This window comes from Oncorhynchus mykiss, chromosome 1 (genome assembly GCF_013265735.2).
Source record: "Oncorhynchus mykiss isolate Arlee chromosome 1, USDA_OmykA_1.1, whole genome shotgun sequence".
In the NCBI taxonomy this organism is placed as follows: Eukaryota; Metazoa; Chordata; class Actinopteri; order Salmoniformes; family Salmonidae; genus Oncorhynchus; species Oncorhynchus mykiss.
This window is the reverse complement of record NC_048565.1, coordinates 14,188,336-14,215,274: the sequence shown is the minus strand read 5'-3', so window position 1 is coordinate 14,215,274 and position 26,939 is coordinate 14,188,336. Positions and strand designations below refer to the sequence as shown.

Here is a 26,939-nt window from a genome sequence, read left to right as displayed (position 1 = left end):
AAAAAGCGGCCATCAGCAGTAGAAATGATAACAAAGCAGACTGTCTTTGATTCAGTAAAAACCTGAGGGATGAGACTGGGGATATGTAACCCCTCTCAAATTCAGAACTATGGATGACTGACCATCTATGATATCAAAATTATAGTTTGAACCATGTTTTGAGGCTATATTGTTCACATGTTCTATGTTTACAAACATTGGAGAAAAACAAGCTTATATTTTGGGTTCTGATGGGGCACGACAGTTGAACAAAGCTCATGAGGCATTTAGAAGTTAAATTCTTCAAGAATCAATGAATACATATTTTTTATAAGTCCAAAAATGGATGTAACAACTGCTGATTGCCCCTTTAATAGCACAAATCATATTATAGCATTGACAATATTGTTAACAGCATTAACTGTAGTGATTATGGTAACAGTAATACAAATAAAACAATGCTATTCTTAATAGTATTAACAATATTATTAATAATATTACAATTATAAACTTTAGAAAACACATTTTAAACACATTGTTATTTAGCCCATTCGTATTACATGATGTCCCAAAATGAAAAATGTACTGGACATGCATATTGCACAGTACATAATTGCCTGTACGTTGTGTCGCAGCAAAAGGGTGTCCATTCTACTCAGGAGCAATTCTAGTTTATAATCCATCAAAATAAACAAGAAAGTAACTCAACAATATTAGAGAATAACACATAGTGTATAATACATTTCAATTTTCAGGCCTTCGTATCTGCAGAATATCCCTCTACCTGTACAACTGTACTTGTTGTTCGTATGAGTTTCTCTCATAATACAATATGCTCATTACATAATTGTACAGTTGGTCCTACAGTTATTTACATTGATTACCACAATGTTACAACATGTACAATATCTGTGAAATTGAGATATTTACAATAGATATGTGTATTCACAGTCCTGCTGCAACATAAAGATAAGTGTCACCTTGATACAAAACTTTTCATATTCATTTTTTTCGGCTTGATATGCCAAAAATAACAATGCACACACACAATGCTTCATTATTCTCCATTCTCAAATCTACTTGTTAGACATCACATGCATTTTCCTGCATTTCTGGATATTGCATCCAGGAGCACGTAGAATGTCTTGTCTTGACAGTCTTTCGTCATTCCAGCAGTTACTTCCCTGGTTTCTCCCAGGATGGCAGGATGTAAACTTCACAGATATTTTACATTCTTGAACATCCAGATTGAAAGGACTATATATATATATATATATATATATATATATATATATATTATTTAAACTCCTCATTGCATCAGCATTTCCAATCTCGCTGGATGTTTCTCCAAACACTAGAGACTCAAAGTATATACAGCTCTGAGGTCGAACTCTGGCAGTAACCTCATTAGTTGTCACTCTCCCCAGTAAGAACACTTGTTGTTTGGTGCTGGCGCCTATGCACACTGAGTAAAACACATCATTCTCATTCTTGTCTCAATGAGCAAGAGAGAAGTATTGAACAGTATTACTAAATCACAGTGTCTACCAAATATAACCCAGAGGATTGGAAGAGTAAAACATGTGCCTTCATGGTAGTCTGGTGGCTGTTTAACAGAAACAAGTAGCCTATACTACAAGTATCCTAATGGAGACCATACCTTGTCAGCTCAGGGATTCGATCTAGCAACCTTTCGGTTACTGGCCCAACGCTCTAACCACTAGGTTACCTGCCGCCCCAAAGATTAGTTCCCTTACACTCTGTCAAGGGTATAGTTCAGGTAAGGGGCGCACTGAATACCTCTTGTTGTAGAAGCTTGTTTGACTTTCTGATCCTTATGTTTCACACTATCGTGGCTGATGTGCTTTGGTTGTAGTTTTTCAGCATGGGGACGGTCATCCGGATCTGCCGTCCTGTCATGAGTTGCGCTGGTTTGCTCCCGTTGCACTGATAGGCGTGGCTCGGTAGCACATCAAAGCTGGTTGTTTGAGAATTTGTTTAGCTGTTTGACAGCTTTTTCTGCAGCGTCGTTTGCCTGCAGGTAATAGAGGCTGGAGGTGGTATATGGATGAAACCATACTTCTTTCTGAACTCGTCTAACTCAGTACAGACAAACTGGGTAGCGTTGCCGCTAACGAGTTTGGTAGGAATCCCCCATCTCACTTGTGGTAGTTGGTAGATGGTCTATGTCTCTGGAGAAGTATTCCACCACTTCAAGGTATTTCTTGCCCTCTATTGCTCACACAGGTCAACCGTGATCTTCTGACACAGACCTTTTAGATAAAGGTGTCGTAACATGTGGCCCTCTCTTTTGAGTTGGTTTATTCTCTGTACAGAACTTGCATGATGTCACTTTTCTTGCTTTGTGGGTGCTGATGCCCGGCAACCACACAGACATCTTGGGCCTTTCTCTGGCACTTTGTCAGCCCCATGTGACCTTTGTGTATCGGTTGTAGAACATCTTCTTCCTGTGAAGCTGGGATGACGATCCCGTCTTGATTCAACACTAGTCCATCCAGCTCTCGCTGTGTAGTATCCCTGTAGCGAGTAGGGTAGCTGCGCTATTCTCTGAGGCCAGCCTTTCGGATGTGGCTGATAACCATTTGGAGGTCTCGGCCGCTGCATGTCACCTCTCTGATGTTATCCAGCCTGTGTGTAGACTGTAGACACTGGTCTGCTTTCCACCACATGCTTGGACTTCTTCTTCTTCTGACTGATTTGTTTTCTTTCAGTGGGTTTCTGGCATTGATTATCCATGCCTCCATTAAGCAAATGTGTTTTGTAGATGGTTGTCTTGTTTTTGATTGTCAGGTTGTGGTTAATCCATACTTCCCCCATGGTCCACACTCTTGGACCGCAACATACAGTTGAATCATTGAGGCCTTTTTAACATGGGCTTCTCATAGCCTATTCATACTTGATATCGTACGCAAGTGGTCCATCTATGGCAAATCCTAAGAAGAACGACACCTTTTCAGTGCTGAAACCACTTCTTATTCCACCCAGATAGGCTGGCCGAACTGGGATTTTGAGTTTGCCATAATTGGCATAAAGTTCTGATTGCTCAACGGTTCCATTGACCCTATAGAGACGGTCAACGATTTCCCTCTCCTTAAAAATGTTTCCACTCCGCCAAAGTTGGGCCAAATCAGCACGTGGTAGGCGTGAAAAACACTCATCAAGTTTGGGTTTAGTTACAAGTCTTTGTAATCCTTTTTTTGGACCCAAGTAGAAGTGAGCAATGGTGCTGCTCTTTCTCAACAAATAAGACATTTGCCTGTGGGATGACTTCCCAAGTGAGTTCACATATGCCCTTATATTGGTGTCTTCTGCATTTGAATCTGGCCAAAGCAACAACAAAGCCAGATAGTATGGCTCTGGGTAGGGATGTTGCAATCCTATATCTTGCAATGTTTTCTTAAGAATATCACTGAGTTCATTGTGTCTCTTCACGTGTTTAGATCTTGGCTTCAGTGTGTGGAGAATTATATTTACCAAAATGAAATTGGTTTCTACTTTTCTATTTTGCACAGAATTCTGGCGCAGGAATGTGTAGCATTCTGTGATTTTTTCCACTTCCTCTGCAGTCTTGTCGATCTTTTGATGCAACTTTGCAAGTATCCCTGCAAAGGTGTCTGCATTATTTTCCTCCAGAAACATCCTATGCTCTTCAATATCCACGCTTAATCTGAGTTCAGGTTTGTCCGCTCGTTCTTTAAATATTTCCGCTGGGGAAGAGCAGACCAGTGTTATGTATCTGGTGAAATGATCAGAGATTTTCTTCTGATTCAATGATTCAAGCTCTCCTGTATTGTTTCCTTTTATGTATGTGAAGTAACCATTGAAGAATTCAAAAACTTCCTTGACCTGAGGTTTCAAAGCAAGGAGAAATTGTGTATGTTCTTTGATAATATCAACATATTTACTGTTGATTTCGTTATCTTCTTTGGGCACATGTTTGATGGGTAATGTTCCTTTCAGAAAGCTCTGCATGTACATCCTTTTCACTTTATCAGTACCTTCAAAGAATGGCAGGTTGCTTATCATTTCAAAGACTGTCAGTGTAGTTTCCATCTCTCCCACATAACCAGAGGTGTTGTAGGGTGTTTTTGTGAGATTTTCATCAGTTTGCTCTTCCGTTTCATTCTTCATGGCCAGCTTTTGAGCCATTTGAAAGGCATTTGAGGCTTTTTGTGCTATCTTTAGGTTAGTCTCAAAGTCCTCTGGCTTGAGTGGAGTCTTTAGCTTTTCACTCTGAATATTGTGTTTAAGATTACTTTTGTAAACCTGTCCAACTGTATCAGCTGTGTATGAGTTTTCTTTGACGCCCATGGCCTTTACTGCCCAAATGAGTGCTTGGGGAAAATCTTGCTCATAGAGGTAGAGATACCTTGCAAGAGCTTGAGGAATAGATGCCCTTGTAACAAACCGGGAAGATGCTTTCACAAAGATGTCTCGGATGTTTTGTCCTCCCTCTTGACTGTGAATCTTTTCTATCAATGGAGAAAAATGAGTCGCTCCAACTTTTTTGCGCTGCCTTTCAACTAGCACACGTTGAATTGTTAGCATGAGGGTGTCTTTTACTACACAGGGTTTGAACAATATATCATAGTGCAGCATGTCCAAGGTTATTTCACTCCGTTTAATGTTGTAGCGTCTGTCCAACTCTTCAAGACATGCAGAGGCTATATCATGATGAAGGATTCGAATTGCTTTGTATCCTCCACGTTCCTCAACATTTAATTGTTTTAGCAAATTGGAGTAAGGCTCCATTCTGTCAAGTACACGATCTTCACCCCAGTAAGCCATTCGCAAACTTTTCATCCCCAAAAATTCCTCACAGAGAGACATAGATATGTCTGATTCTGCATCATATGAGTTCAACAGTGCTAAGAAAGCAAGGAGTTGAGCTTTCTTTGTGCTCATGTCCAAGTCCTTCAGAGTGTTGCTCACAACACCAGCTATGTACTTCTTGTCAAAGTTACTCTTCATGATCATAAAACTGTAGAAGTTTTCAGGTTTTTCATGACTTTCTTTAAGTTCCACCAGTTTTTCCTCAAAATCATCTTGTTCCTTTTTGGTCAGTTTAGCAGTTATCTGCAGTCTGTTTGTTGAGCAGTGTTTGAACTGGTCCTCAGGGTTATGGCAACGAACACAACTCACAATAATGACTTTTGAGTTTGATGAATCTTCTACAGTTCTGCTTGTGTTTTCCTCTTCAAAAGCTTGACGAATGCAGTTCTGGAGAGCCTGTGTGTTCTCTGCTTCCTTTGAGTCATCTACTAACAGCAGAACTGGTGTGCATTTCTGGCTCCCGAGCCTCATTAGGTTTTTGACTTGAAAAGCCACTTCAGCTTTTGGTAATGTATTGTCCTTCAACACAGCACATCTGAACTCTCTGCGTAAATCCCACATAACATGCATGGCTAAGGTGGTGCCTCCGCAACCTGGGTGGTGGAACAAATTCAGCAAAACACATGTGGTTTTGGGATCTTGATATTTCACCATCTTTTTCAGATTGTCATATTTGTCTCTTCTAATGAAAGGCTTTGCTTTGGGTTTCTCACAAAAATAGAAGTTCCACCAGTTGACTTTACCCCCTCTGTAGAACTCCTCTTCAACTTTAATTTTGAAGTCTTGAAACTCTGTGCAATTTTCATCATAGACTTTCTCACATTCATTCTGACACAAAATGTCTAGAGCTGTCATCCGGTCTTCATCCTTTTGTTGGAGAACAACAGTGCTGGAGTCAGAAGATGGAAGGAGTCTTCCTGATGGCTGATTGTGTGGTCCAAGTGACATTATAGTACCATTGACTTCACCGAGTGTTAATTCAAATATTGATTGCCTGGTGATGTCAGACTCACATTTCTCCTGTATCAAGTCTTTCCATTTCTCAAATGTGCTCCTAGATTCACAAATACTCACAATGCTTTCCTCGGCATGTGAGTAGAATGCCAGGAAAGTATCAAAGACAGGATCTCTATCAGTTACAGGTGACAGTAGAAGAAATATGACAAGAGTTCTTCCATTTGGAAGAACTTCAGGTTTGCAAATGAATGAAACCATATGCTCAATCTCTCTGCGTTTTCCCCTGAACCAGTCTTTGTAGTCCAGCTGTCTATCCGATTCCCTGTCAAGGTCATGCCTCCCATTACAAAACACCCAGCTGGTCTGCTTATACAGGTTGAGATTTTTTATCACAACATTTGGTTCGCCTTGGAATTGGGCTGGGAGATGGAGATTTGCCACTCTTGATTCTCTGTATGAACTGCATACGCCACCAGGAGCTGCAGAGTCAGGATCAAAGTCCAGGACACAGAACAATTTCAACTTGCTCAGAAACTGTAGATGTTCTATTTGCTCACTGTGACACTTGTTCACAACAATAACGAATTGATCATAGTAGTCCATCATATTTCCTCCACAAGTTAACATGTTTTTCAATTTATCACCCTGATTGGTCTCTCTCCTCAAATCCTTTTTGGGGTCCTGTGCGGTCATCATTTGTGGACCTGAAGAAATAATTACAAAACTAAATCAATTACTGGTGATCCTAACAAATATTACTGATGGTCTTGTTTGTGACAAATTGACAATTATTACTTTTTAACCTAAAAACAGTTATATTGTATTAATACAGGTCCAATGTTAATTGGCTGTGATTGAGATTCAAAGACTCATTTGAATATTGTTTCACTTACCCATATCCCTTTTCAGACGGGCAGCCAGTTCATTGTGTTCGATTCTCCCTAGAATCTGAAGAGTGACATTCAATGTCTCTTCCTCATAGTGCTTTGTCATCGAGTCCGCTACTTCTGTGCGGGTCTTGCTGTCTTCCAAGTGACTCCGTGCAATCGGTCTATATCCATTCAGTTTTAGGTCTTTCAGAGAAGACTTAAAGCGTTTAAACTCGTCCTGATGTAAGTCATCAAGGGTATTCTGGAGCAAGGTAAGGGAACTTGGCGTGCTTGAGATCTGTGGGAATGAAATAGGGTTTGTTTTAAATGTTTTTTTTGGGGGGCCGAGAAGTCAATCAAAATGGTAATGGTTTGCTGCCACACACGTATTGTTGTGTTTAATTTGCAAATATAACCTGCTTTACTAAGCAAGGACTTACTGTATGTTGCGTGTGTGTGTGTGTGTGTGTGCGAGAGAAGCGTACCTCATTAAATAAGGAAGATGCTACACAACCCCTACCTTGGACGGTAACTTTTCTGCAACCATGGCCTGTGGTTTTGGTTCTTCCTTCTTTCGTGTAACCGTTTTCCCTGATGTTTCCACTATTTTGAGCTCTTCCGTGTTTGGTTCTGTCTTCATGGGGGATACAGTCTGAACTGGTAGAACTTGACATAGTTCTACTTGCTTCTCAGGTGTTTTCTGTAGATTTTCTTGGTCACCGTTGATGTGTGTGGGGGGTTGTAATATAGGCTCTGGTCCATTGTTTAACTTTTCTAGCATGCCAATTATTTTAACAGCAGGACCATGTTTAATGCCTAGTTCCACAAGATCATTCTTTTTGAAGCAAAACAGGCAATCGCCTGACACTTCCTCTTCCAAAATACGGTCTACATATTGGTGGTATACCTTCGCCTCTTCCCTTAACCACTGACAAACTTGTTCTGGTGTCCATTTCTTGACGTATGCAGGAAATTGTGATTTATGCTGTAATCCACTCTTCAAATCCTCAAGCATTGACACAATTTTCACAGCCGGACCATGTTTTATGTTCAGATCCAGAAGATCCTTCTTTTGGAAGTATTCTAGGTCTTCCCCTGATACCTCCTCTTCTAGCAACTTGTCTGCATATATATGGTGAATGTTAACCTGCGTCGTCAACCACTGATGAACTTCTTCCTTCGTCCACTTTTCAATCTGAATTGCAGATTCCATTGAATGGCTCATTGTGAATAAAATATTACTGAAATAGAAAAGAGAGACAAACCAAATTGTTTAGTTTTTGCTGTATGCTTCCCTGGTAGTTTTTTTTGCCTATACTTCAAGATTATATAATCAAATTCATGAAAATGTGGTAATTTAAATTAAGGTAGCCTATATCTAAAATATATATAGTGCATTCAGAAAGTATTCATACACATTTGACTTATTCCACATTTTGTTGTGTTACAGCCTGAATTCAAAATGCATTACATTTATTTTATTTCATGCCCATCTACACACAATACTCCAAAATAAAAAATTGAAAACAGGTTTTTTGAAATAATTGCAAATGTATTGAAAATTAAATACAGAAATATCTCTTTTACATAAGTATTCACACCCCTGAATCAATACATGTTAGAATAACCTTTGGCAGCGATAACAGCTGTGAGGCTTTCTGGGTAAGTTTCTCAGTGGTGTAAAGTACTTAAGTAGTATTTTACTTTCTTTTATTTAACTAGGCAAGTCAGTTAAGAACAAATTCTTATTTTCAATGGCGGCCTAGAAACAGTGGGTTAACTGCCTTGTTCAGGGGCAGAACAACAGATGTTAATTTTTACTTAAGTCGTTTTTTTTGGGGGGGGGGTGGGGGGGTATCTGTATTTTACTATTTACATGTTTGACTACTTTTACTCCACTACATTCCTAAAGAAAAAAATTTGTCCAATTCACACACACTTATCAAGAGAACATCCCTTGTCATCCCTACTGCCTCTGATCTGGTGGACTCCCGAAACACAAATGCTTAGTTTGTAAATTATGTCTGAGTGTTGTTGTGTGCCCCTGGCTATCCTTCAATTAAAAAAACAAAAACAAAAGTAAAAAGAAAACTGTGCCGTTTGCTTAATAATATAAGAAATGTGAAATTATTTATACTTTTACTTTTGATACTTAAGTATATTTAAAACCAAATACCTTTAAAATTATACTCAAGTAGTACTGGGTGACTTTCACTTTTACTTGAGTCACCTTAATAGAAAATATCTTTACTTTTACTCAAGTATGACAATTTGGTACTTTTTCCACCACTATGAGCTTTGCACACCTGGATTGTACAATATTTGTACATTATTATTAAAAAAATTATTCAAGCTCTGTCAAGTTGGTTGTTGATCATTGATAGACAGCCATTTTCAAGTCTTGCCATACAATGCCGTCTTGGTAAGCAACTGTACATTTGGCCTTGTGTTTTAGGTTATTGTCCTGCTGAAAGGTGAATTTGTTTGCCAGTGTCTGTTGGAAAACAGACTGAACCAGGTTTTCCTCTAGAATTTAGCCTGTGCTTAGCTCTATTACATTTATTTTTATTCTAAAAAAACTCCCTAGTCATTGTCGATGAAAAGCATACACATAAAATGATGCAGCCACCCCCATGTTTGAAAATATGAAGAGTGGGTACTTAGTGATGTGTTGTATAGGATTTGCCCCAAACATATCACTTTGTATGCAGGACAAAAAGTTAATAACTTTGCCACATTTTTTGCAGTATTACTTCAGTGCCATGTTCCAAACAGGATGAATGTTTTGGAATATTTGTATTCTGTAGACTACAATGTTGTTGATCCATCTTCAATTTTATTATTTTATAACCATTAAACTCTGTAACTGTTTTAAAATCACATTCGGCCTCATGATGAAATCCCTGAGCGATTTCCTTCCTCTCCGGCTAGTGAGTGAGGAAGGACGACTGTATCTTTTTAGTGACTGGGTGTATTGATAACCCATCCAAAGTGTAATTAATAACTTCACCATGCTTTTCAGAAAACATTTCTAAAAACATCCATTCCACTTTGACATTATGGATATTGTGTGACACAATATTGTGTGACACCAGTGACACAATCAACATTTTATCCATTTTAAATTTAGGCTGTGGAACAAGTGAATACTTTCTGAATCACTGTATTTGGTACTTTCTGAATCACTGTATTTGGTAGCCTACAGACAGATTAGTCTTCTCTTTTCATCAGAATCCATTTGCTTTCCAACCTGTGATTGTATTTTAAGGCCTGTTTTGGCTGCATGTAGACATGCCTTGTGATTGGGCTACACAATCCACAGCAATTGACAATTACATGAAGTTGATGCAAAGAGTCAATATTTGCAGTGTTGACCCTTCTTTTTTAAGACCTCTGCAATCCACCCTGTTATGCTGTCAATTAACTTCTGGGCCACATCCTGACTGATGGCAGACCATTCTTGTAAAATCAATGCTTGAAGTTTGTCAGAATTTGTGGGTTTTTGTTTGTCCACCCGCCTCTTGAGGATTGACCACAAGTACTCAATGGGATTAAGGTCTGGGGAGTTTCCTGGCCATGGACCCAAAATATCAATGTTTTGTTCCCCGAGCCACTTAGTTATCACTTTTGCCTTATGACAAGGTGCTCCATCATGCTGGAAAAGGCAGTGTTTGTCACCAAACTGTTCCTGGATGGTTGGGAGAAGTTGCTCCCGGAGGATGTGTTGGTACCATTCTTTATTCATGGCTGTGTTCTTAGGCAAAATTGTGAGTGAGCCCACTCCCTTGGCTGAGAAGCTACCCCACACATGAATGGTCTCAGGATGCTTTACTGTTGGCATGACACAGGACTGATGGTAGAGCTCACCTTGTCTTCTCTGGACAAGCTTTTTTCCAGATGCCCCAAACAATCGGAAAGGGGATTCATCAGAGAAAATGACTTTACCCCAGTCCTCAGCAGTCCAATCCCTGTACCTTTTGCAGAATATCAGTCTGTCCCTGATGTTTTCCTGGAGAGAAGTGGCTTCTTTGCTGCCCTTCTTGACACCAGGCCATCCTCCAAAAGTCTTCGCCTCACTGTGCATGCTGATGCACTCACACCTGCCTGCTGCCATTCCTGAGCAAGCTCTGTACTGGTGGTGCCCCGATCCCCGCAGCTGAATCGACACAAATCAATTCTTACACAGAACCCTAACCGGCTGCGCGCCTGCGCCATCGTAAGCCATTGTGTGCCATTGTGCATAAATATATTTTGTCCCCCTACACCAAACGCGATCACGACATGCAGCTTAAAATTTCACAACAAAATCTGAACCAATTACATTAACTTGGGGACAGGTCGAAAAGCATTAAACATGTATGGCAATTTAGCTAGTTAGCTTGCACTTGCTAGCTAATTTGTCCTATTTAGCTAGCTTGCTGTTGCTAGCTAATTTGTCCTGGGATATAAACATTGAGTTGTTATTTTACCTGAAATGCACAAGGCCCTCTACTCCAACAATTAATCCACACATAAAACCGTCAACCGTTTCCAGTCATCTCTCCTCCTTCCAGGATTTTTCATCTTTTAATTTATATGGTGATTGGCATCTAAACTTTTTTTTAGTATTACCACAACGACCGGCAAAACAGATCGTCTTTCCATCACCCACGTGGGTATAACCAATGAGGAGATGGCACGTGGGTACCTGCTTCTCTAAACCAATGAGGATATGGAAGAGGCAGGACTTGCAGCGCGATCTGCATCAGAAATAGAACTGATTTTTATCTATTTTAGCCCTTGGCAACGCAGACGCTCGTTGGCGCAATAATTGAATAACATGGATTTTAAAATTTATTTTGCAACACTGGCGCAAGCGACACCAGCGGTGTGGTCAGCCTGTTAGAATATCAGGCACTTTTCTATGACTCAAAAGTCTAACTGGCGCGAGATGGCACACGCGAGCAAGATGAAACATAATTGCTCGAGCAAACACTTGAGTCTAGAGAAGAAATGTGGCGAGCAGAGGACAGGCCAGTGTGGTGCGTGCAAATTATCTTTTGATCTTGCTAGTGTGACTGAGCGAGAGAACTGCATTTCCACAATTAATTAGAGAGTAGAGATTTTTGTTCACCTGAAGAAATACTTACTTTATGTCAAGACTTTACTGCACTTTCATAAATACGCCACATCCCGACTCCCCACAGGGATGTCTTCTCTCTCCCATCACACCAATTTTCCAGTTTGCTCCCCAATGACCAATTTGCTCTCACAACTGCTTACTTTACTTTTTAACAGGGAAATTCAAGACAATTAACATAGCCTGTAGCAGTCCACTGAAATGCAATTGGTCAGGTTTTTGGACCAATCACGGCTTGACTGCTCTCCGAACCGGATTTTCGACCAAAGAGATGAAAGGAGACGGTGAAAGGTGAATGATGGCTGATAATAATACAGAGCTAAGTTTGATCGTTTTTTCAGTAGAGAAACTACACTCAAAAAAATATAGAAACGCAACATGCAAAGATTTCTAAGATTTTACAGAGTTACAGTTTATATAAGGAAATAAATCAATTGAAATCTGTGGATTTCACATGACTGGAACTACAGATATGCATCAGTTAGTCACAGAAACCTTGTGGATCAAAAATCCAGTCAGTATCTGGTGTGACCCCTATTTGCCTCATGCATCTCCTGCGCATAGAGTTGATCAGGCTGTTGATTGTGGCCTGTGGAATGTTGTCCCAGTCCTCTTCAATGGCTGCGTGAAGTTGCTGGATATTGGCGGGAACTGGAACACGCTGTCGTACACATCAACCCAGAGCATCTTAAATATGCTCAATGGGTGACATGTCTGGTGAGTACAGTATGCAGGCCATGGAAGAACTGGGACATTTTCATCTTACAGGAGTTGTGTACAGATCCTTGAGGCCGTGCATTATCATGCTGAAACATGAGGTGAAGACAGAGAATGAATGGCACGACAATGGGCCTCAGGATCTTGTCACGGTATCTCTGCGTTCAAATTGCCATCAATAAAATGCAATTGTGTTCATTGTCCGAAAACGTATGCCTTCCCATACCATAAACCCACCGCCACCATGGGGCACTCTATTCACAACATTGACATCAGCAAACCGCTCGTCTACACGACGCCATATTGCCATCTGTCCAGTAAAGTTGAAACCGGGATTCATCCGTGAAGAGCACACTTCTCCAGTGTACCAGTGGCCATCGAAGGTAAGCATTTGCCCACCGTATCAAAACCCTGCTGAGGATGACGAGCTTTCCTGAGGCGGTTTCTGACAGTTTGCGCGGAAATTCAGTGGTTGTGCAAACTCAGTTTCATCAGCTGTCTTGGGGGCTGGTCTCAGATGATCAAGCAGGTGAAGAAGCAGGATGTGGAGGTCCTGGGGTGGCTTAGTTACATGTGATCTGCGGTTGTGAGGCCAGTTGGACGTTCTGCCAAGTTCTCTAAAACAATGTTGGAGGCGGCTTGTGGTAGATAAATTAACATTCAATTCTCTGGCAACAACTCTGGTGGACATTCTGGCAGTCAGCATGCCAATTGACACATCTGTGGCATTGTGTTCTGTGACAATCATCCAATCAGATCAGAGTTTATGACTCAAAGGGCTCCCTCCAAAGCATCGGGTCAGATGGTCTAGACTTGCTGACGTACCTCAACCCTCTCTATACTTCAATTCCAAAACATAGGAAATCGTGGATGTGGTATATTAACCCTTTGTACTTGTGGGATTTGGCCTACAGTTGAAGTCGGAAGTTTACATACACCTTAGCCAAATACATTTAAACTCAGTATTTCACAATTCCTGACATTTAATCCTAGTAAAAAATTCCCTGTCTTAGGTCAGTTAGGATCAACACTTTATTTTAAGAATGTGAAATGTCAATAATAGTAGAGAATGATTTATTTCAGCTTTTATTTTTTTTCATCACGTTCCCAGTGGGTCAGAAGTTTGCATAGACTCAATTAGTATTTGGTAGCATCGCCTTTAAATTGTTTAACTTGGGGTCAAACATTTGGGATAGCCTCCCACAAGCTTCCCACAATAAATTGTGTGAATTTGGGCTCATTCCTCCTGACAGAGCTGCAGTAACTGAGTCCGGTTTGTAGGCATCCTTGCTCGCACACGCTTTTTCAGTTCTGCCCACACATTTTCTATGGGATTGAGGTTAGGGCTTTGTGATGGCCACTCCAGTACCTTGACTTTGTTGTCCTTAAGCCATTTTGCCACAACTCTGGAAGTATGCTTGGGATTGTTTACGGTTGTCCATTTGGAAGACCCATTTGTGACCAAGCTTTAACTTCTTGACTGATGTCTTGAGGTGATGCTTCCCCTTTTTCCTCCAAACATAATTACGGTCATTATGGCCGAACAGTTCTATTTTTGTTTCCTCAGACCAAAGGACATTTCTCCAAAAAGTATGATCTTTGTCCCCATGTGCAGTTGCAAACCATAGTCTGGCTTTTTTATGGTGGTTTTGGAACAGTGGCTTCTTCCTTGCTGAGCAGCCTTTCAGGTTATGTCGATATAGGACTGGTTTTACTGTGGTCCTTTGCTGTTGTTCTGGGATTGATTTGCACTTTTTGCACCAAAGTATGTTCATCTCTAGGAGACAGAATGCGTCTCCTTCCTGAGTGGTATGACTGCTGCCTGGTCCCATCATGTTTATACTTGCGTACTATTGTTTGTACTGATGAACGTGGTACATTCAAGCGGTTGGAAATTGCTCCCAAGGATGAACCAGATTTGTGGAGGTCTACAATGTTTTGGTTGATTTCTTTTGATTTTCCCATGATGTCAAGCAAAGAGGCATTGCGTTTTACGGTAGGCCTTGAAATACATCCACAGATACACCTCCAATTGACTCAAATGATGTCAACTAGCCTATCAGAAGCTTCTAAAGCCATGACATCATTTTCTGGAATTTTCCAAGCTGTTTAAAGGCACAGTCAACTTAGTGTACGTAAACTTCTGACCCACTGGAATTGTGATACAGTGAATTAAAAGTGAAATAATCTGTCTGTAAACAATTGTTGGAAAAATGAATTGTGTCATGCACAAAGTAGATGTCCTAACAGACTTGGCAAAACTATAGTTTGTTAACAAGAAATTTGTGGAGTGGTTGAAGTTTTAATGACTCCAACCTAAGTGTATGTAAACTTCTGACTTCAACTGTATATGGATAGGGCTAAACTGAAATGTTTCTCACAGAAGAACTATGAAATGCATAACCATGGTAGCAATTGTTTTGAGATTATGGGAAAATTATTCAACCAAATAGGTGAGGACAACAATAGCAGAAGCATAAATATTAACGAAATCTGAATATACTCTGGATACAATCAGTAACATGAGAATAATATTCCTGGCAAATATGGGGTAGGTGCAACATAAGACAAAAACTTTTTGAGTTTGAGGGTTTGAGTGAGCTGACTAACTGGTGTCTCCAAGTGGACAAACCTCTCCAAAGTGTGCATAGTTCCTCAGTAATTTCAATGCACGTTTATGACTCAAAGAAGAGTCTAGGACTATAGGGAGCTTCTTTGAGCTCTTCTAGCTGTGTCGTTGAGGAACTAGAGCAAGCACAGTTGTAGTTGTTTGGAACACAACCCTACATCCTTACCATCACACAATTACTGTTCACGCAAACCAGAAACGTTCCATTATAAATCGCAATCTGGGTCAGGTGGGCATCATTTGAAAGCGTGTTATAAAATACGATATTAGGGTGTTAGGCTTTCACAATGCATTTCAGGAAAACAGATCGTTGTGAGGAATAATCGAAAGGAATCATTGTGAGTGCATTCAGATGTGTGCCACGGTTATTTTTCTTCACAAAAGTCAATTGATGCAGCGGTGTGTCAATCTAAGTAACATAATTTAAAAAATCTCCATCAAAATCCGTCAATTTAATCTAGACATATCTGCCGATGTCGCACTTTCGCATCAGCAGTGAAAGGTGGCAGAGCTAGTTGGTGTGTGAGACATCCCGAAAATCAGTCTTCTCACAAAGCGTCTGTAGTGTCCGAACACTCTATGGAAGGGGGAGACTCTCACAATGGTTCTCTCTGTTTGGTTCTATGACCCCCACAAGTGTCACGGGACTCGTCTGCAGATAACCGGTACCGGTTAAACATTTTTTAATGGAAGTACAGGACGGTTTTTGGTTCCAACCGCTGTGTCTTTGTGAGACGCAGAGTAGATGAACGGATCATCTCCACATGTGGTTCCCACTGTGTGCCTACCCAAAAAATGAGTTATATGTGTAAAAAATAAAATAATTATACACATACAGTGCCTTGCGAAAGTATTCGGCCCCCTTGAACTTTGCGACCTTTTGCCACATTTCAGGCTTCAAACATAAATATATAAAACGGTATTTTTTGTGAAGAATCAACAACAAGTGGGACACAATCATGAAGTGGAACGACATTTATTGGATATTTCAAACTTTTTTAACAAATCAAAAACTGAAAAATTGGGCGTGCAAAATTATTCAGCCCCTGAGTCAGTTCATTTTTCTTGTTCAAACATGCATTAAAACCCCCTAGAGTTTATTGATGCACTGGTGCTTAAATATAAGTAACATAATAAAATCATTACCATCAAAATCCATCAGTTTATGCTAGTGACTTGTCTGAAGGTAACCAGTACTGGATAAAAAGCTTAGTTTTGTGCCTACTCCCCAAAAAGTGTTTAAATATGTATAAAAAAATGCTTATATATATTTATATATTTTCTGTTCTGAGCTTTCTTATATCTCCTAGATATAGGACAGACACTTATTTTTGGACTGTCATTTTTGCCATTTATGAATGTGTTATTCAATGCGTTTCTATGTGCTATAGTAGTGAAAGGCCAAATTCAAAAGTTTACAAACAATTTTATATTTTAAACCTAAAGAGGTCCTAAAACTCCAAATCAAATAGCTAAATGATCCATAGTATGACCATCTTAAAACAATTCCACATGTCAGCTTCGAACCCCCGCCCCAACAGCTTAGACTTAAATACACAACATTTGTGTTCCAGGTTCTGAATCAAGGGTCTGGATGAAGATGTTCAAACTCTATCATATACAGTGCCTTGCGAAATTATTCGGCCCCCTTGAACTTTGCGACCTTTTGCCACATTTCAGGCTTCAAACATAAAGATATAAAACTGTATTTTTTTGTGAAGAATCAACAACAAGTGGGACACAATCATGAAGTGGAACGATATTTATTGGATATTTCAAACTTTTTTTAACAAATCAAAAACGGAAAAAATGGGCGTGCAAAATTATTCAGCCCCTTTACTTTCAGTGCAGCAAACTCTCTCCAGAAGTTCAGTGAGGATCTCTGAATGATCCAATGTTGACCTAAATGACTAATGATGATAAATACAATCCACCTGTGTGTAATCAAGTCTCCGTATGAATGCACCTGCACTGTGATAGTCTCAGAGGTCCGTTAAAAGCGCAGAGAGCATCATGAAGAACAAGGAACACACCAGGCAGGTCCGAGATACTGTTGTGAAGAAGTTTAAAGCCGGATTTGGATACAAAAAAAAATCCCAAGCTTTAAACATCCCAAGGAGCACTGTGCAAGTGATAATATTGAAATGGAAGGAGTATCAGACCACTGCAAATCTACCAAGACCTGGCCGTCCCTCTAAACTTTCAGCTCATACAAGGAGAAGACTGATCAGAGATGCAGCCAAGAGGCCCATGATCACTCTGGATGAACTGCAGAGATCTACAGCTGAGGTGGGAGACTCTGTCCATAGGACAACAATCAGTCGTATATTGCACAAATCTCGCCTTTATGGAAGAGTGGCAAGAAGAAAGACATTTCTTAAAGATATCCATAAAAAGTGTCGTTTAAAGTTTGCCACAAGCCACCTGGGAGACACCCCAAACATGTGGAAGAAGGTGCTCTGGTCAGATGAAACCAAAATTGAACTTTTTGGCAACAATGCAAAACGTTATGTTTGGCGTAAAAGCAACACAGCTGAACACACCATCCCCACTGTCAAACATGGTGGTGGCAGCATCATGGTTTGGGCCTGCTTTTCTTCAGCAGGGACAGGGAAGATGGTTAAAATTGATGGGAAGATGGATGGAGCCAAATACAGGACCATTCTGGAAGAAAACCTGATGGAGTCTCCAAAAGACCTGAGACTGGGACGGAGATTTGTCTTCCAACAAGACAATGATCCAAAACATAAAGCAAAATCTACAATGGAATGGTTCAAAAATAAACATATCCAGGTGTTAGAATGGCCAAGTCAAAGTCCAGACCTGAATCCAATCGAGAATCTGTGGAAAGAACTGAAAACTGCTGTTCACAAATGCTCTCCATCCAACCTCACTGAGCTCGAGCTGTTTTGCAAGGAGGAATGGGAAAAAATGTCAGTCTCTCGATGTGCAAAACTGATAGAGACATACCCCAAGCGACTTACAGCTGTAATCGCAGCAAAAGGTGGCGCTACAAAGTATTAACTTAAGGGGGCTGAATAATTTTGCACGCCCAATTTTTCAGTTTTTGATTTGTTAAAAAAGTTTGAAATATCCAATAAATGTTGTTCCACTTCATGATTGTGTCCCACTTGTTGTTGATTCTTCACAAAAAAATACAGTTTTATATCTTTATGTTTGAAGCCTGAAATGTGGCAAAAGGTCGCAAAGTTCAAGGGGGCCGAATACTTTCGCAAGGCACTGTATTTGCGTATGTATTACAGATGGCAGAACTTGAGATTCACGGCCTTGGTGAAGACACAGGAACTCGATGAGTCAACATTATGGCATCTTCGTCGATACCATGCCGTGTCTCTGGCAGAGTATGTGGTGATGAAGATGACACACCACAGGTATGTAACTGGAGTCCACCTCATAGTTTATGCATAATTTTGCAATTGGAATGTTTGATCAATAAAATATTATGAACTTTATATTTCCAGAACACTTTTTTTTTTTTTTCTGAATTTTTATCCCCTTTTTCTCCCCAATTTCGTGGTGTCCAAATTGTTGTAGTAGCTACTATCTTGTCCCATCACTACAGCTCCCGTACGGGCTCGGGAGAGACGAAGGATGAAAGTCATGCGTCCTCCGATACACAACCCAACTTAGCCGCACTGCTTCTTAACAGCGCGCATCCAACCCGGAAGCCAGCCGCACCAATGTGTTGGAGGAAACACCGTGCACCTGGCAACCTTGGCTAGTGCGCACTGCGCCCGGCCCGCCACAGGAGTCGCTGGTGCGCGATGAGACAAGGACATCCCTATCCCAAAAATGGCTAAAAAACTGTTTTTGCTTTGTCATTTTGGGGTTGTGTGTAGGTTGATGAGGGGAAAAAACGATTTAATCAATTTTAGGATAAGGCTGTAACATAACAAAATGTGGAAAAAGTCAAGGGGTCTGAATACTTTCTGAATGTACTGTATAGGCCTAAGGCTGAGACAATAAGAAGACACCGTGGCAGAATAAATTAAACCACACCTTAGTTTTAAAACAAAACCGGAGAGAAACATCTGTCCGGTGGAGTCCACAAAGCATAATACATGTAACAAACAAGTTATGTGACCTACAGCATAGTCAAGCAAGTTAATGTTAATTACATTTTCGAGTTACCGCAAGTCTCAAAGAAAACAGGAGCTACCTCCAGTATTCCGGCACCAATTCAACATCATCTAATCACCTATGCTTAGTCTAATACTGTGACAACAAAAAAAATGTCAAAAACAATTTATTCCAATCAACGTAAGCTAAAAATTATGTGGCTGTCCATGGTTCTGTTGTGTGTTTGTGTGTGGGTGTTCGCAAGTAGAAAAAACACGTTGACTCACCCTACTTGTAGAGAAACGCCAATGCCATCCTCCACACTTTCATGTTGATGAAACAGTCTATGACTGTCCAACAGTACATGCTTTTTTTGTTGTTGTCCTAGGCTACCTGGCTAAAATGCTTGCTCGCTAGCCTTTCTTTTATGGAGAATGTTAGCTAGTTAATATTAGCCTACTACATCTAGCTATATATTGTACGTCCATCCTCTCAGGCCAGGGGAACAATGTATGAATGGATCAGAATCGCCGTTATAATCATTGGACAGTACAGAGAATTAAGAAAAACCACAAGTCCAAATCCCCATCCATGGCTAATTTAGGAAAAATACAATTTTAGCTAGTTATCCAACAACACAACGAGATGCAACAATTCAAGTAGTTTCTGTCAATGAAGTATTGCTCTCGATGTGATTGAAGTGAAGCCAAATCCAAACGGGCTTCCCTTGACACTTTTTTTAGTGCGCCAGGACCATTAACAGTTTAGCTCAACACTGATAGGCTATTATTTAATACTTGTAGTTTTTTTTTTTTATCAAGGGAGGCCAAATGCTCACCGAATTACCTTGCATTCAATGCCACGGGTGGCAACAATGTCATACTCTTTTTGACCAGACAGCATCAGATAGATGGGCTACACATACAGAGACAGAGGGGCGCTGTTTCGCTTGCTTTCTATTGATGAGATACAGTTGAAGTCGGATGTTTACATACACTTAGGTTGGAGTCATTAAAACTTGTTTTTCAACCACTCCACAAATTTCTTGTCAATAAAATATAGTTTTGGCAAGTCGGTTAGGACACCTACTTTGTGCATGACACAATTCATTTTTCCAACAATTGTTTACAGACAGATTATTTCACTTATAATTCACTGTATCACAATTCCAGTGGGTCAGAAGTTCACATAGACTAAGTTGACTGTGCCTTGAAACAGCTTGGAAAATTCCAGAAAACGATGTCATGGCTTTAGAAGCTTCTGATAGGGTAATTGACATCATTTGAGTCAATTGGAGGTGTCCCTGTGGATGTATTTCAAGGCCTGCCTTCAAACTCAGTGCCTCTTTGCTTGACATCATGGGAAAATCTAAATAAATCAGTCAAGACCTCAGAAAACTAATTTTAGACCTCCACAAGTCTGGTTCATCCTTGGGAGCAATTTCCAAATGCCTGAAGGTACCACGTTCATCTGTACAAACAATAGTACGCAAATATAAACAGCATGGGACCACGCAGCCGTCATACCGGTCAGGAAGGAGACACGTTCTGTCTCCTAGAAATGAACATACTTTGGTGCGAGAAGTGCAAATCAATCCCAAAACAACAGCAAAGACCCTGTGAAGATGCTAGAGGAAACAAGTACAAAAGTATCTATATCCACAGTAAAACCAGTCCTATATCGACATAACCTGAAAGGCCGCTCAGCAAGGAAGAAGCCACTACTCCAAAACCGGCATAAAAAAGCCAGACTACGGTTTACAACTGCACATGGGGACAAAGATCGTACTTTTTGGAGAAACGTCCTCTGGTCTGATGAAACAAAAATAGAACTGTTTGGCCATAATGACCATCGTTATGTTTGGAGGAAAAAGGGGGAGGCTTGCAAGCCGAAGAACACCATCCCAACCGTGAAGCACGGGGGTGGTAGCATCATGTTGTGGGGGTGCTTTACTGCAGGAGGGGCTGGTGCACTTCACAAAATAGATGGCATCATGAGGAAGTAAAATTATGTGGATATATTGACGCAGCATCTCAAGACATCAGTCAGGAAATTAAAGCTTGGTTGCAAATGGGTCTTCCAAAAGGACAATGCCCCCAAGCATACTTCCAAAGTTGTGGCAAAATGGCTTAAGGACAACAAAGTCAAGGTATTGGAGTGGCCATCACAAAGCCCTGACCTCAAACCCATAGAAAATTTGTGGGCAGAACTGAAAAAGCGTGTGTGAGCAAGGAGGCCTACAAACCGGACTCAGTTACTGCAGCTCTGTCAGGAGGAATGGGCCCAAATTCATCCAAATTATTGTGGGAAGCTTGTGGAAGGCTATCCGAACCGTTTGACCCAAGTTAAACAGTTTAAAGGAAATGCTACTAAATACTAATTGAGTGTATGTAAACTTCTGACCCACTGGGAATGTGATGAAAGAAATAAAAGCTGAAATAAATCACTACTATTATTCTGACATTTCACATTCTTAAAATAAAGTGTTGATCCTAACTGACTTAAGACAGGGAATCTTTACTGTGAGTAAATGTCAGGAATTGTGAGAAACTGAGTTTAAATGTATTTGGCTAAGGTGTATGTAAACTTCTGACTTCAACTGTATATTCAGCCTCTTGCGAATTGAAGGATCCATGAATACACGCCACTGCTGAAGTGATTCATTGAAATTATTAAACCAAAATGTATATAAAAACATGCTTGTCAAAATATGCTTACTTCAAAACAGGAATAGAATGTTCATCCAGTTTTGAACACAAGTTGAATAAACGAACACTGAAAAAAAAATTGACGAGCGTTATTCAAATCAAATCAAATTATTACACGATAGCTGCTGGTTCAAAATGCATTCCATACATTACTTTATTTTCAGGACTTACATTTATTTTAAATCACAAAGCTAATTTCATCAATCATAATGTAAAGAGATTATTTTAAGTGTTCACTTTTTTACATGTCAAGTTGAAGCCATTTCAGAATGCTATAATTAACTTATTCAGAACTGGCCACAAATGTGCTTTATTTGGTATATGTCACCTCTTAAATGTGTAACCTGATCCACTAGCCTGATTGCTGCCTTAGTTTCGTTTCACTGAATCCATGTATCATACCCATACTAATTCATTAAAGTAGCTCATCATAGTGTGTAAAATAAATAGATGGTTGTATATTTTTTGTTTGTGTTGGTAGAATGTTTATTCCGGTTCTACATCGATGGTTTACTCAAACATTTAAAATAACGTATGACCTTTATTCTAATTCACGATATCACTTTGATTATTATTATTATTATTATTATTGCCTTCATGTGCCCACTCCAAATTGTACATTAATAAAGTATACAATTAATCAATAGCAGTGCTTGACTTGGGCAGGAGCTCACCTGAGCAGAGTACTGGCACCTCAGATTTTCTACTGTTTGAGTTCCTGTTCCTCTTATAGAATTTTTGCTCAAAAGTTTGTGGAGCTCCTGCACTTAAATATTAACAGTACCCACACCCAAAATGAGTAATGGCACCTATTTCAGTCCAAGTCAAGCACTGATCTATAGCAACGAATAGGACTTACCCATTCCAGCTGCATAGAGATGCCGTCACATCATTGCTCCTCTACATTTCTTGATTGTAGGCTACTTCCTTACAACAAGGCGCTTTCTTGTGTCTTGGTAGGAGACAGCTTTTTTGATTGGTCAGAGTCTGATCACTGATCCAATCAAATGATTGTTTACCCTATTTGGGCATAGATTATCCTCATAGGAGGCTGACATTTGAGCTGAGCCAGATCTTTACAATGGCAACCTGAAAAGTAGGTCACGAGCTAGGGTGTGGTGCATTGGTATTAATCCTAGTGCTTTACAGGCCTATTTCATGTACAGTACACGAAAAGTTTGCCCAAGCATACCTTCTTCCGTTGTGTTAAGCAATAATCGAAATAGCTGAGATTACTTAAAGCATTCTCCAAGGTACAACAGTCCAAATAAACCAAAAATAACAATTATAGTGCTTTTCACAAGACCTCAAAGCTCTTGACCTGGATAAATAACCCCATCTACCGACAATGTTTTAACACCCACCTGTAAATGGGTATTTAAAATAATTGGTCATCAATACTGCATGATATCATATGTAAGAGGAGACCAAAAAGAAATGAAATGTTCTACATTCACTTAATAAATATTTACATTTGAAGATGATGATGACAACATGCCAGTCGTCCAGTAGTTTTAAAAGGCTTAGGGCTGAAATGTTGTATTAGGCACATGTGACAAATAAAATGTGATTATTTTTTTATTTTTTTAATACAGTGCCTTGCGAAAGTATTCGGCCCCCTTGAACTTTGCGACCTTTTGCCACATTTCAGGCTTCAAACATAAATATATAAAACTGTATTTTTTTGTGAAGAATCAACAACAAGTGGGACACAATCATGAAGTGGAACGACATTTATTGGATATTTCAAACTTTTTTAACAAATCAAAAACTGAAAAATTGGGCGTGCAAAATTATTCAGCCCCTTTACTTTCAGTGCAGCAAACTCTCTCCAGAAGTTCAGTGAGGATCTCTGAATGATCCAATGTTGGCCTAAATGACTAATGATGATAAATACAATCCACCTGTGTGTAATCAAGTCTCCGTATGAATGCACCTGCACTGTGATAGTCTCAGAGGTCCGTCAAAAGCGCAGAGAGCATCATGAAGAACAAGGAACACACCAGGCAGGTCCGAGATACTGTTGTGAAGAAGTTTAAAGCCGGATTTGGATACAAAAAATTTCCCAAGCTTTAAACATCCCAAGGAGCACTGTGCAAGCGATAATATTGAAATGGAAGGAGTATCAGACTACTGCAAATCTACCAAGACCTGGCCGTCCCTCTAAACTTTCAGCTCATACAAGGAGAAGACTGATCAGAGATGCAGCCAAGAGGCCCATGATCACTCTGGATGAACTACAGAGATCTACAGCTGAGGTGGGAGACTCTGTCCATAGGACAACAATCAGTCGTATATTGCACAAATCTGGCCTTTATGGAAGAGTGGCAAGAAGAAAGCCATTTCTTAAAGATATCCATAAAAAGTGTTGTTTAAAGTTTGCCACAAGCCACCTGGGAGACACACCAAACATGTGGAAGAAGGTGCTCTGGTCAGATGAAACCAAAATTGAACTTTTTGGCAACAATGCAAAACGTTATGTTTGGCGTGAAAGCAACACAGCTCATCCCTCTGAACATACCATCCCCACTGTCAAACATGGTGGTGGCAGCATCATGGTTTGGGCCTGCTTTTCTTCAGCAGGGACAGGGAAGATGGTTAAAATTGATGGGAAGATGGATGGAGCCAAATACAGGACCATTCTGGAAGAAAACCTGATGGAGTCTGCAAAAGACCTGAGACTGGGACGGAGATTTGTCTTCCAACAAGACAATGATCCAAAACATAAAGCAAAATCTACAATGGAATGGTTCAAAAATAAACATATCCAGGTGTTAGAATGGCCAAGTCAAAGTCCAGACCTGAATCCAATCGAGAATCTGTGGAAAGAACTGAAAACTGCTGTTCACAAATGCTCTCCATCCAACCTCACTGAGCTTGAGCTGTTTTGCAAGGAGGAATGGGAAAAAATGTCAGTCTCTCGATGTGCAAAACTGATAGACATATACCCCAAGCGACTTACAGCTGTAATCGCAGCAAAAGGTGGCGCTACAAAGTATTAACTTAAGGGGGCTGAATAATTTTGCACGCCCAATTTTTCAGTTTTTGATTTGTTAAAAATTTTGAAATATCCAATAAATGTCGTTCCACTTCATGATTGTGTCCCACTTGTTGTTGATTCTTCACAAAAAAATAGTTTTATATCTTTATGTTTGAAGCCTGAAATGTGGCAAAAGGTCGCAAAGTTCAAGGGGGCCGAATACTTTCGCAAGGCACTGTATATATATATATGCACTGTATTCTATTCTACTGTAATTTAGTCAACGCCACTCTGACATTGCTCGTCCTATTATTTATATATTTCTTAATTCCATTATTTTACTTTTAGATTGGTGTGTATTGTTAGATATTACTACACTGTTGGAGCTAGGAACACAAGCATTTCACTACACCTGCAATAACATCTGCTAAATATGTGTATGTAACCAATAACATCTGCTAAATATGTGTATGTAACCAATAACATCTGCTAAATATGTGTATGTAACCAATAACATCTGTTAAATATGTGTATGTAACCAATAACATCTGCTAAATGTGTATGTAACCAATAACATCTGTTAAATATGTGTATGTAACCAATAACATCTGCTAAATATGTGTATGTAACCAATAACATCTGCTAAATATGTGTATGTAACCAATAACATTTGATTTGAAGTGCTCTGACAACAACAATTCATGATTATTTCAGGTGTGTCATCAGTGGGGGAATATTAAAACGAATGTTTTAGCATGTCACTACAACTGCTCACACCATTGACTGTACATTTATTTTATTCTGTCTGAAATTGACAATCAGAAAAAAGTCTGAAACAGAGCAGTGATGATTCTGCCCGTAGCATTAGAATTCTATTGATGATTCTGCCCATAACATTAGAATTCTAGTGATGATTCTGCCCATAGCATTAGGGTTCTATTGATGATTCTGCCCATAGCATTAGGGTTCTATTGATGATTCTGCCCGTAGCATTAGAATTCTATTGATGATTCTGCACGTAGCATTAGAATTATATTGATGATTCTGCCCGTAGCATTATAATTCTATTGATGATTCTGCCCGTAGCATTAGAATTCTATTGATGATTCTGCCCATAGCATTAGAATTCTATTGATGATTCTGCCCGTAGCATTAGAATTCTATTGATGATTCTGCCCGTAGCATTAGAATTCTATTGATGATTCTGCCCGTAGCATTAGAATTCTATTGATGATTCTGCCCGTAGCATTAGAATTCTATTGATGATTCTGCCCGTAGCATTAGAATTCTATTGATGATTCTGCACGTAGCATTAGAATTATATTGATGATTCTGCCCGTAGCATTAGAATTCTATTGATGATTCTGCCCGTAGCATTAGAATTCTATTGATGATTCTGCCCGTAGCATTAGAATTCTATTGATGATTCTGCCCGTAGCATTAGAATTCTATTGATGATTCTGCCCGTAGCATTAGAATTCTATTGATGATTCTGCACGTAGCATTAGAATTATATTGATGATTCTGCCCGTAGCATTAGAATTCTATTGATGATTCTGCCCGTAGCATTAGAATTCTATTGATGATTCTGCCCGTAGCATTAGAATTCTATTGATGATTCTGCCCGTAGCATTAGAATTCTATTGATCACTGTCCATACAGTGCCTTCAGAAAATATTCAGACCCCTTGACTTTTTCAAAATGTTATGTTAGCCTTATTCTAAAATGGATTAAATCAATAAAAAATCTTTAATCTTCACACAATACCTCAGAATGACAAAGCGAACAGGTTATAATAAATTTTTACAAATGTGAATGAAAGAAGAATGAAATAACCTTACTTACATAGTATTCAGACCCTTTACTCGAAATTGAGCTCAGGTGCATCCTGTTTCCATTGATCATCCTTGAGATTAGAGTCCACCTGTGGTAAATTCAATTGATTGGACATGATTTGGAAAGGCACACACCTGTCTATATAAAGGTCCCACAGTTGACAGTGCATGTCAGAGCAAAAACCAAGCCATGAGGTCGAAAGAATTGTCCG

The 26,939-nt window shown here is 39.7% G+C and overlaps 1 protein-coding gene across 1 annotated transcript; it reads right to left on the bottom strand.

The window, feature by feature from the left end:
• Positions 1 to 335: 335 nt before the first annotated feature.
• LOC110486057 (sterile alpha motif domain-containing protein 9-like) lies at positions 336 to 22,808 on the bottom strand. Its single transcript, XM_036947133.1, has 5 exons — positions 22,772 to 22,808; positions 21,923 to 21,979; positions 7,180 to 7,900; positions 6,684 to 6,957; positions 336 to 6,494 (listed from the first exon to the last, which is right to left on the bottom strand). Exons 3-5 carry the CDS (start codon positions 7,882 to 7,884, stop codon positions 2,887 to 2,889), a joined length of 4,587 nt encoding a protein of 1,528 aa, XP_036803028.1. The 5' UTR covers positions 7,885 to 7,900; positions 21,923 to 21,979; positions 22,772 to 22,808; the 3' UTR covers positions 336 to 2,886.
• Positions 22,809 to 26,939: the final 4,131 nt, after the last annotated feature.